General features: G+C 35.7%; 1 protein-coding gene across 1 annotated transcript in view; it reads right to left on the bottom strand.

The window, feature by feature from the left end:
* pcsk6 (proprotein convertase subtilisin/kexin type 6) overlaps window positions 1–12,994 on the bottom strand; it is a 101,519-nt gene that overhangs the window by 5,707 nt on the left and 82,818 nt on the right. Inside the window, exons 17-19 of the mRNA XM_016452194.1 lie at window positions 6,255–6,342; window positions 4,156–4,259; window positions 1,242–1,371 (exon numbers count right to left, since the gene is read on the bottom strand). Coding sequence (XP_016307680.1) covers window positions 1,242–1,371; window positions 4,156–4,259; window positions 6,255–6,342 — 322 coding nt within the window. The remainder of the gene's footprint in view (window positions 1–1,241; window positions 1,372–4,155; window positions 4,260–6,254; window positions 6,343–12,994) is intronic.

Here is a 12,994-nt window from a genome sequence, read left to right as displayed (position 1 = left end):
TATAACAAAGAGTGAAAAATTTAAGGGGGTCTGAATACTTTCCGTACCCACTGTACATATATAAAATTCTTGTGTATATATACACATATAACAGTAATTTTATATATACATTTATAGAACATAAAAATATATAATAATAATATATAAGAATTCTATAAATATATATTGTGCATATAAGTATATAAAATAAATGTGTGTATATATATTATATATTTTAAAAATTTGTATACAACATACAAATATAAAATTCTTATATATTACAAAATATTATTATATATCTAGAAATTATATAAGACAAATATAAAAAGAAATTATGACATTTTAGATGACATTTATTTTATATTTCTATATAACTTTTATACACAATTACAATTCATTCTTAAATAAATAAATAAATAAATACAGTAAGTTAGTTTTATGTATCATCTAAATGATGGTGGAGAATATGATCATCAGGTTTTCATAATGTCAGCTTGAGTGCCAGTGTCATTAAAAAAGAGAGACAAGAGTTTCTCAAACTCTTATGTTAATAACAAAACACATTTTCAAAGTGATTCATAATATCAGACCTCACTGTGTGTGTGTGTGTGTGTGTTTGTGTGTGACTGTGTGTGTGTGTGAGACTGTGTGTGTGTGTGACTGTGTGTGTGTATGTGATGGATGGTTCAGCTGTCTCATAGAGCAGTGCTAATGAGTGGAGTTAAAGAGGTGATTAGCGGGTGTGTGTGTGTGACTGTGTGTATGTGTGTGTGTGTGTGTGTGTGTGTGCTCACATTTCTGCCGGAGAGCAATAAGAAAGAATTTCAATGTAAATACCAAGCACTCAATTCCTTTACCAAGGCTACAATTTCAATGAGACAGATAATCAGAAGCTAAGAACGCAAACGTGTACAAAAAAAAAAAGAGAAAAGCCATGATGACATTACAGTTGGAAACAAAGACAAAGAGGATGACCTGACAGAAAGATGTTAGTTTGGCTATCTTAGTTAGTACTTGAAACTGTGTTTTACATTTTTTATGAGAACTGTAATGTGACCTTTAAATATGAAACATCTTTAATCTTAAAAACCTAAGAAAAATGTTTAATTAAATGCATTTGCATTTTAAAGCATCATAGGTGTGCTCCAGCTGTCACTTTCAAAACTTCATTAAATGCACATTCACACTGCAAGAGCCCAACTGGTCACACAGTAGTGTGTGTGCATCTGAATGCAGCAGTGCAGTGGTCATGTGAGACTCACTTGCGGCACATCCTCTGTGTGAATCCCGCCACCTCTCCTCTGTAGTATCCGGGAGCACAGGTTCGGACGCACCGCCACTCCTGCTGTAAGTAGTCCGGTGCACACTGAATGCACTCCTCCAGTCCCGGACCTGCAAACACAAGCACACCGTTAGCTCAGTTCTCCGTTATTTATATTTGCAAGTCATTGGGATCTTCACCTGAGGTGTGTTTGAGACGGCTGGTGACAGAGGCATGATGTTAACAGTATGAATACGATGACCTGATACAATGTACTGTCAGCTGAAGATCATAGAAAGGAGACTTTCTTGTCTACTTCCAGCTCTCTGGCCTAATCAGCCCATCTCTAAGATTAAAGCATTGTTACAAGAGAATTTCTCCCACAGCAGGTCAACCGTATGATCTCTTATAAAGGTGAATAAAAGGTTATTTTATTCAGCAAGGATGCATTAAGTTGATCAAAAGAGACAGTAAAAACATTTATGATGTTACAAAATATTCTATTTCAAATAAAAGCTGTTCTTTTGAACTTTCTATTCATTAAAGAATCCAGAGGAAAAAAGTATCATGGTTTCCACAAAAATATTGGGCAGCACAACTGTTTTCAACATTGATAATAATATAAATGTTTCTTGAGCAGCAAATCAGTATATTAGAATGGTTTCTGAAGATCATGTGACTCTGAAGACTGGAGTAATGATGCTGAAAATACAGCTTTGATCACAGGAATAAATTACATTTTACAATATATTACAACAGAAAGCAGTTATTTTAAATGTTAATATTTGACAATATTGCTGTTTTTGCTGTATTTTTTATTAAATAAATGCAGCTTGGTGAGCAAAAGAGACTTCTTTCAAAAACATCATAAAATCTTACAGAAAAAAACATTATCTGAAATAAATGTTACTAGCTAGTTGCCAAAGTAGCATTTCTCAACTTGATGTACTAAAATAACTAAAATACATATATTTTTTTATGACAAAAACGCAACAAAATGACTAAAATGTCAACTTAAATTAAAGTGAAAACAGAAAATATAAAAATAAAATCTCATTCAAAATAATACCAAAATCTATAATAGTATATCAATAATACTACTGAATAAAATAAATGAGTATCTTTTTCCATCTATCAGTTTAGATGGAGTATGTTGCAGTGCATTGTGGGATTGTCGTCTCCACAAATGAAGCATGCCATGCTGCAAGTATTTGGCAAAGAAAAATACTTAAATTTGCTACTTTATGTCTTAAAATGCTGTCTATCTAGACATCTCACTAGGGTTTTAAGACAGAGCCCAAAACAGACACACATACATTCAGGTTAATCTGTCAATTTATTTAACTCTGCCCTGCTGTGTCTATAACAGCTCTCCACATTTCAGCGAACTTGGAAAGCAAACAACTCAGGGCTTATCAGGCGTCTCTGGTGATTTGGCATAATGAAGAAAGTTAATTAAGTTCGATGGCTGAGCAGCAAGAGTGATACAGGACTCATTCACTCCTGCTGTCCTCAAAACAATACAAACACTTTACTCTTCAGTTTCTCACTGTGAACGGATTGGTAAGCAAGTTAAACGCATTAAACTATAATCTGATCTCATTCGTCTGCTTCTGCATTCAGTTCATTTCACGTTCTGTGAGTATTATTTGAGTCTGCTCACATCCGTGATGTCCTGTGAGAGTACTGTACTGATTCTGAATGAGACTTATGATGATATATCAATGTAAATGGGGGTTTCTCGACTTGTTCCTCAAGGTCTGCTACAGTTTACCAGCCTGTTATTTTCTAGTAATCCTGACGACCTTGATTAGCTTGTTCAGGTGAGTTTGATCAGGGCTGTTAAATTTCGCTAGACCTTGAGGGCAAGAGTTGAGAAACTTTGATGTAAATAAAAAAAACAATACATTATCAATTCATCAGTATTGAGCTTTAAAGGGGTCATATGACGTTGCTAAAAAATAATATTATTTGGTGTATTTGGTGTAATGAAATGTGTTTCCCAATCCCGAAAAGCGAGGTGTGCTCTGATTGGCCAACCAGTCAAACTCGCGTTTGAATCATCAGTGGCAAATCCTGTAAATATGAAAGCGTACTTACAGTCTGTGAGTCAGCATTATTTGTCAGAACACTGGTATTGTAAGCTACTCTCCCAAGAAACAGCCCTCGTCCTCCGTAAAATGCATTGCACAAAGAGAAAGGAAAACTTGAAATCGCATCATGTGACCCCTTTAAGATACTACTGTATACTACCGTGCACAGGAAGTTTCTTCAACAGATGTCAACAAAACATGGACAGGCAAAATATTGTCTGAAATACAAGTTAGTCAATCTGAAAAGATGGGCTGGGATAGGATAGGATTGGGATTGGGGTGGGATTGGGATGGGATGGGATGGGATAGGATTGGATAGGAATGGGGATTGGGATTGGGGTGGGATTGGGATGGGATAGGATAGGATAGGATAGGATAGGACAGGACAGGACAGGACAGGACAGGACAGGACAGGATTGGGATTGGGATAGGATTGGGATGGAATCGGATAGGATAGGGATTAGGGTGGGATTGGGATGGGATTGGGATGGGATAGGATAAGATAGGACAGGACAGGATTGGGATGGGATTGGGGTGGGATTGGGATAGGATTGGGATGGGATGGGATGGGATAGGATAGGGATTGGGGTGGGATTGGGATGGGGATTGGGATAGGATAGGATAGGATTGGGATGGGATGGGATAGGATAGGATTGTGAGTGGGGTGGGATTGGGATGGGATGAGATAGAATAGGATAGGATTGGGATGGGGTGGGATATAATAGAATAGAATAGAACAGAATGGAACAGGATAGTATTGATAGGATAGGATGGAATAGAATAGAATAGAATAGAATAGAATAGAATAGAATAGAAGGTGACCTGTGCATGTGGAGCAGGAGATGTGGCAGGGGCTGCACTTCATTTCTTCCAGGTTAAAAAACGTACCATTGGCACATTCTGGAACGCAGGTCATTCCTGCCAGACTTTAATCAGGAAAAAGAGAAGAAGAAGAAAAGAATAAACCCATACAGCAATATTTCCACAGCTTTAAAGAGCAAACATCATGAAAAGCAAAAACATCAGTTATTATATCAAAATTATCAGCACATTAACATATGACTGCCTACAATTACATGACTTTTATGCACCTTATTATTACCTGTTATTATATATAACAACAGTGGACTTTCCATTATGTTAAAGAAATAAATAATAAAGTATTTGAATATTTGGAATAGTATATTTATGTCACTTTATGATGTGCATTATTTACCAAATGATGCCTTATTTCCAAGTTCTCACTGTACCAACATGCACAAAAAAAGGTAAATCAAATAGTCAATTGTTAGTATTTGTTTGATAAATAATCAACAATCAAAATGTCATAATTGCCTCTAACTACAAACTATTCACACCAAGAGTAAAAAAATATATATATATTAGTAATAATAATTGGCAGACTCTGTTCCGTGTTTTGTGTGTGTTTTGCTTCCTATGTTTCCTTTTGCCCTTATTTGGTCTTCCTGTTCCGTTTCCCTGATTAGGTTTATTTGTCCCAGGTGTTACCAATGTTCATTATGTCATTGATTTCAGGTGTTCCTCATTGTGTCCCTCCTCTAGTCCTGTATTTAATGGTTTCCTGTTTTGAGTTCGCCGTCCGGTATTGTGAATGTCTGTTGACGTCTACCGCCTTTGCTACATGTGTTTTCCTGGTTCACTTGATATAATTAAAATCCCCTTATTTATGTACTCCTGGTCTCCTCGCTCCGCACTTCCTCACAGTAGCACCGTGACAAATTGTTAATAATAATTATTTTATTTTCAATTATATATTATAATAATAAATAGAGTATTTTAATATTTAGAATAGCATATTTATGCCACTTTAATGTGTGTGTCATATTATTATCCCTTAAAGGACATAATTTATTATATTTCAAGTTCACATTGCAACCAACATGTACAAAATAGACAATTAAATAAATAATTGTTATTATTTTTTGTTGAACAATTAATTGCTATAATATCATAATTGTGACAGCTCTATTTCCAAAATCTGTATGTGCGGCTCCTTTAAGCTTTTAGTGCTCTAAATGTGGCACAGACTAAAACTAGTGTCAAACTAAATTATTATTATTAAAATATTTTCAAACAAATCAGAGTTACCAGTGATTCTCAGTCCAAGAAAACAACTCTGCAGTCTTCTTCACGGTGGTTTGATCTAGTCTTGGCTAAAAGAGCTGTTTTGTTATGGAAGTGGGGTATTGTGGGTCAGTGGTTGAAAATGACAGGCGTGTCAATAATCATTTGACAGTGTGGAGCAAGTGTAGCAAGTGTGGCGCAGACAATATTAATCTAAAAGACTCCAGGCATTTTCTCTCGATTTGCGCTTCTAAACAGCGCATCACAATATATAACCCTGACAGATTAAATGCCGTCCAGAGAGGTCACGGCGCAAAGCGTGCTGCATTTTACCCTTCACAAGACCAGACTGACTTTCAAGAACTAAAGCCCGGTCTGTCTCAGTACGGCTCGTCTAAACCACAGCAAAGACAGCATGCATAAAGATGACCAGATGTACCCTAGATGTCCTGAACCCACACAAAACCCCAAAGCCTGACTTCTTACGCTATTTCATCCGCACCAGCGTAAGGTTACCGATGTCGTGAGAATTCAGAACTCCATAATTTTGTGCATGGAGTGCAAAGAGGGGTCACAGCTCTGCCTGTTAAACTCAATCGGCTGCAAGAGACTTTTAAATGCTCAATAGCTGCAGACATTTGGTTTTATTTATGCTGCAATCAAGCAACAATCCAGTGACGATTTTCAAACATTCTTGGGCCGCATCTCGAGTGCCACACTCTGAGAGCAGCAGTTCAACACGGGACATGAAGCTGTGCACGTTTTTCTTATCAGGTTGTTTTGTGCAATTGCTGAACAGTTGAAACTTGAACAGTTTTGATGTTTATTAGTATTACCTGAAGCCATCTTTACAGGCCGTGCATCTGTCTGCGTCTCTCAAGCATTTCAAACAGTTCTCATGACACTTCAGACAACGTCTCTGGCCTGGAAAAAAATAAAATGTGATGTGAAGATCACATAGACAATCAAAGAAAGGAATGCATGAACATAAAAGTAGTTCTGTCAAGACCACTAGAGTCAAAGGTAATTGACAGTTAGCATACGGTTTGGATTGGCGGCATAGTTCTGTTCTGGGCAAAAACTCCCTGCCCATTAATGCAGCTTAGCATGGCTAAGAGGAGGGAGAGCAGCGAAAACCCCCTTACATCGCGTCCTAACTACACGTGATGCGACAAGATTCCAGCGACAAGCAATTTGGGTGTCCACACCAGACGCGAAGCGACAGAATCAATCAAATATCACAGCCAATCAGAAGCGTGTGTGGGCGGGCTCTCTCTGGAAGCGCACTGCACTCGCAACGAAATGGATACCTTTATAATCTAATTCATAAATATTAAAGCTTTTTAACATCATTAAATGTACATACCGAGTGACTGATAACATCTTTGTTATGGAATACACTCGTTGGTTCGCAGTGAGTTCACAGTTTAAACGGACATCTTTGCTTTAATTTATTTTCAAGATCTGAGGTAAACTATCTGTTGTTGCTTTCAGTATGGCTATAAGGTCACACAAAATTATATTTAAACTCATATTAGACACTTTTAACATTGAATAAAGCACATAATCACCTGAGATTATCTACTGTCATATGTTGTTGTTCTAGCCGCAACGTCGCGGAAATAGAAACCGTTTCTAAATTAGAAATTTTGCGTGTCGCTGTCGCGGATAGTTAGGACAAAATCTCAGATTAACATGGAAAAGATACCTTTTATCGCGTGTCGCAGCGTTGCGTCGCGTGTAGTTAGGACAACGGTGTTAGGGTAAACAGAACAGAACCAACATAAATGTAGCAGATATTATTAATGTTCTTAATGGCAATTTAAAGTAACAACATAATTAAAAATAAAGGAGTCTGATTCAATGAGGAATATCAGAAGGCCAAGTCCTGACTGTGGACGATAGGAGGAGCTGGGGATGGAGGAGGGTAATTAGCTCCTGAGCAAAGCGATAAGCTGCTGAATGATACTGAATGGACCTTATATTAGGATGTAGTGATAGGAGTATTCCGATAGGTAGATGTGGACCATGCAAGCTTGACTGACGTGACCTGCCAGAACTAACGCTACACTTGATTTCAATCAAATTAATTTTTATTATTTGTTTGATAATTAATCAACAGATAAAATGGCATAACTATCACAGCAAACATGTAAACTAACTACAAACTATTCACATCAAGAGTAAAACAAAATATACAATAGTAATATATTTAATAATAGTAATAACGACAACAACTATAAGTTGTTTTATTATTATTATTATTACAAAGTGAACTTTCCATTATATATTATAAAAATAAATAATTAAGTATTTTAATATTCGGAATAGTTTATTTGTCATTTTAGTATATTTGTCAGGTGCATTATTTTATTAACACTTTAAGAAAATAATACATTATATACAAGATCACATTGTAACCAACATGCACAAAAACAATTAAATTAGTGCTGTCAAAATCAGCGTTAATGCATACAATAAATTTTTTCAGTTTAACTCGTTAAAAATATTGAATGCAATTAATGCAGGGGCGGAGCTAGGGTCGGCCACCCCACTCACAACTGTTGCTTCTGTCTCTTTTTTCTTGACAAGAATTGCGTTTATTTAGAGGCAGAACGTCTTTACGACCTCATCAAACGGCACTTATTAGACACACACACTACAACTTCACCTCAGCACCAGGCGCGAGTCAAACGAGTGCAGAAAAGGTACAGGTGACGAGGAGCTTCAGTAGAACAACAGTGAACTGCGGTCAGATGAGATGTTATCAGGCCATATGTCAGTAAAAAACAATTTTCCTGCCCTGTCAGCCGTTATACTGTGCTCGTAGCATGTGCTCTTCTACTGCACACACAAATGTGTCGGAGCGCACTGTAGCCTGTATCATTTCATATTAAAGCACAAATGAAACTACGAGCATGCAATGTCGTTTTGTCATCAGTTGAGTCATGAAGTTACCAAAAAGGCGATTAAAGCTGCCTCAAAACTGTGCATGCAAGTATTTGTTAATGCATTGTGTGAGCATGTGTCTGAAATGCAGTGGGTTTCAAAACTGTCCTGGAGCAGCAGCACTGTCTCCCTCATCTAACACACCCGATTCAACTCATCAGCTCAGTATAGAGACTTTATGACCTGAAGTGGGTCAGAAAAGGTAAAGAGTTGTGAGAAAATATGATGCGTGTCAGATCCGCGTCATGTCCAGCAGCAGCAGCTCTTAAAGAAGCCAAAATAACCTCATAACCAGCTGCTGTGACGTCTGTTCATCAAAGAACAAAATAAAAAAAGAGGAAATCAATCACTTTTGTAGCTTTAAGGATTCATCTATATTTAATTTAGAATTTAGTGTTTGTAAATTGTCTGTATTTCTGTATATTTCTGCTGAAGGGCACAGGCAAACATGACTTTTATTATAATGGGTTTATGTGAAGATTGTTTTAAGTTCACTTAAATTAGAAGTTATTTTTTAAAGTCTAATAAATGTTAAAATTGATAGCTCTTAATTATAATGTAATGTTAAATGGATAGTCAATGTTTTAATATTAGGAAAAAAACAATTTCACATAGACATCAGTAGTATTAGCATCAGTGATACTCACCTTCAGTCATAAAAAAGATGCAAATATAAAAAATATACTGTCTTTATGTTGTTTCTACATTAATTTTGAAGATTGAATGTGTAATTATTGCAATATAAAGGTATATTTTAAAACGTTATTAATTCAGATTAATTTCAGAAAAAATGTGATTAAATTAATTTTTTTAATCAATTGACAGCACTAAATTAAATTAATCAAAATAATCCTTCTTAATATTTTGAATTATTTTTATTTTCCATTTTTTTGGAAGTTTTCATTTAAATTTTAGTTAAAGACTTGGATTAAATAAAAAGTTGAAATAAAATGTTATTATAATTATATATTGTAGTTTTAAATATTGTAGTTATAAATGTTTTTATTATTATTTTTTTTTTTCAGTTTTAAGTCAAGTCAAGCGGGTAGAACACAAGTCATCAGGGCAGTTATTTGAGATTTGACTTACTAGTCATATGGAGCGCATATGAATTTTAGTTATTTTACTACATTTTACTAAGTTAAACTAAACAAAAATCAGAAATGTTGCCTTAGTACGGAGCCCCTAAAGGGACATGGTGGTGGAAAAAAATCAGATTGAGTGAAAAAATTTGGGGTGGGAAGAAAAAATATTTGTCAGATTTTTTGCGTTCTCTCGCAAAACTTTTGCATTCCCTCAAGAAACGTTGCGTTCTCGCGAGAGAACGCAAAAGTTTTGCGAGGGAACGCAAATATCTTTGCGAGGGAACGCAAAGTTTCTCAAGGGAACGCAAAAAAAATTTCCTCCCACCCCAATTTTTTTTCCCACCACCATGTCCCTTTAGGGGCTCCGTACCTTAGCAACTAGCTGAAAGAAGTTAAGTTTTTAGTTTCATTTTTAAATTTCAGTTAACGTTCATTTTATTACAATGAATGAAAGCTGCAAACTATCACAAATTGCAAACTATAGCCTTTTGAGCCAATTATATTATGTTTAAATTTGCCTGCTTCGAGCAGTTTTACTCAGCACAGACGGCAGATTAAAGCAGCGAATATACAGTATGTTTATAAAGCCTGTCAATCACATGAATCACACACACTCAAAACACTGATAACTGATTCACGTGCCAGTGGAATGAATGCATGTGCACTGATTGAAATTAGTGTGGTGTAAAGAGCCTTTAGCACTTCAGCGGCTTTCCTGCGATATTAAGAAAGGCTTTACAATGAAACAGAACCCTGTTGCAGAATCCAGAATGAATTCTCATTTATTTGAAGCTCAAATTAACAATTTCTGAACAATTATCATTTTAAACCACCAGCCCCAATAACCAGCCATCTCCCACCAGATTCACACGCTCTAAATGACAGAAATCTAGAAAGAACAGAAGATACTAACAGAGAAAAAGAGAAACGTATCCAAGAAAAAAAAATCTCAATTTATCCCATGATGATGCATGGTGTCATCACTTTTTTTTTTGCCAGTGTTTTATTCCCAAAGCTGCCTGAAAGACAGACAAAGAGAAAGAGGGAGACACAAGTTTAGACCTTTGAGTTTTATTTTACCTCTAATTTTCACCCGAACAGCAGTGAGAGAAATATCTGGGCATCTGGATGCAATTCATACTCGGGTATGTGCAAATTTCATCCATTCACGCTGCCACTAAACACATCTGTTCCAGACGCACGGCTCCGCATGTGTTCAGCAGCTGAGGACGAGCGCGCAAACAACCATAAACCAACTCAAACTCTCCGTCCTCATACGCATCGCAGACAGACTGTGAAAGACGCTCAACCATCAGTCTGATTTGTGGAGATAACTAGAGCTCATCTCCATCGCAGCAGCTGTTATCAACAAGACGGGAGGGACAATAAAGCCACAGCATCACACATGAAGCAGAATCATGGAAAGCACTAACTTCTTTTGCACTGCGCACACGTGTGCCACGCTTCACCGCTCACTAAAACAAATAACACTTTGATCTGTGATTATATAGGCTGTTTTAAAGGCGAAGTTCAGCCATAAATAATAATTCTGACACTATTTACTATTTATTCACATTGCAAACCTGTATGATGTTAAAAGTAGAAGAATCTCTGTGGTTCTTTTCCACACACCTGCTCAGAGTTTTCACATCCGTTAGGCTTCAAAAATGACAAAAAACACTGTAAATAATGGAAATATTTTCATATTTAGATGAACTATTTGAGGCTTCATTTGAGTGTTTTCGATGTTCTTTGGCCAAACTCAAAGGCAGAATCTTACACATCCTTCACAGAGAACACAATCCCATAATGCACTCAGACAAGATCTATAAAAAAAGAAAAGTATAAGAAATGCTGCTTATAAATATTACCGTGTTTAAGTATGTAATATTATTGGAATATATACATTTATAAAAAATGTAAATATAAAATATATATACATTCTATTGTAAATATTTCATACATTTTGTTTAATATTTTTAAAGATTTATTATTAAAGTTATATGGGATTGAACAACATGTGGGCGAGTAAATAACGACTTATCATGTTTGGATGATCTACTCTAGTAAAGCATGGTAAGCACACCACCAAACGTAGGTAGCATAATTGTGTTGCCTTCTAAGAGACCTTATTTTGTACAAATTCAAAGGCAAAACTGTGAATCCTTTTAATCCTTTAAAAAGAATGCAATCGCATGATGCACTCTAACAAGAAAATGATAAATGTAATTTATTTGAACAATTTAAAAAATATAGCAGAGTGGTTATGTGTTATTAGAATATCACATCATTGGCTTAGTAATATGAGGATAATTTATGCATAATTTACAAATGTACTTTAACTGGTTCATTATTCTTATAGCTTCGTATTGCAGTATTGTAACAGCACCTGTTAAATGGGTATTTGTAAATAAATGTGCAACATACTGCATTTCTTTTAAATTAAAATAAAATAACTCAATGTAAAAATATAATAAATGTAAAAATCTAAATATTACTCCTTAATAAAAGTTTATTTCTGACACCATTAGAGAATCTTTCCTAAAGCGACAGACTGCTGGTGTGATGCCATGCGCACTGACATGCTTGCGCACGAATCACGGTCACGCACACGCTCATAAGAATTGTAAGATCTACTGTATCAGTGGCGCCTGCATGTGTACGGCTGTACGCACTGTGAGTACCATGAGCGCTCAGACTGACCTGAGATTTGCCCCGCAAACATTTCAGCAGTTATTATAGGCCTGTGTGTCCCGTATTTCTGTCGACTGAACCAGCCATGGCTTTTGCATGCCAAATTTCTGCATAGAAATATTACGCCAAATAGAAGCAGAAAATCGTGCTATACGCACTTTCATGAGATCGGGTTGGCCTACAACAATTAATTTGTTGGCTATTTTACAAATGGGAATACATACAACGAATTCATCACAACATTTTATATTCACGCTACCCGTAAAATGTATAGTGAAAAGTACGCTAAAAGCGTCTGGAATGCAATAAAGTAATTTTTAAAGCTGTTTTTAAAGCACCAAATCCTTTACATTTTAAGGTATTCAGAACAGAGCAACATAAAAATCAGAAAATATAAGCAGCTATACAATTATAGGACAAAGTTTTACATGTATGCCATTATAATTTGTGTTTTATTTTTTAATTGTACGGAATTAAAAAATAAAATGCAAATTATAATCGGGCCTGTTTTAGGCTTTTCCTTTTAGACATCCATCAATTACGGTGATGAAAAAATGACTCGCCATCTCATTGGATGTGCCTTTTGAGAGAAATGCACGGATTACATAATGAAAGAGTTTCTATTTTCGATTTTCTATTTTCGATTTGAATTATTTCGTTTTAAAGTAGTAATTTAAAGCATCATTAAAGTTCATCATTGTGAAGCGCTCCTGAGACGGCAGAAAGCGTTTGTTTTCTTTATTTTATAAAAGCACAACGTTTTGTTGATATTGTGAGTGCACACAAAAAAAAGTAGACACATTGCAGTTCCGAATCATGTATTACTCTTTATGAGTAAAAATTATGAG

Source organism: Sinocyclocheilus anshuiensis, unplaced genomic scaffold (assembly GCF_001515605.1).
Source record: "Sinocyclocheilus anshuiensis isolate Anshui unplaced genomic scaffold, SAMN03320099.WGS_v1.1 scaffold579, whole genome shotgun sequence".
In the NCBI taxonomy this organism is placed as follows: Eukaryota; Metazoa; Chordata; class Actinopteri; order Cypriniformes; family Cyprinidae; genus Sinocyclocheilus; species Sinocyclocheilus anshuiensis.
This window is presented reverse-complemented; position numbering and strand designations above follow the sequence as displayed.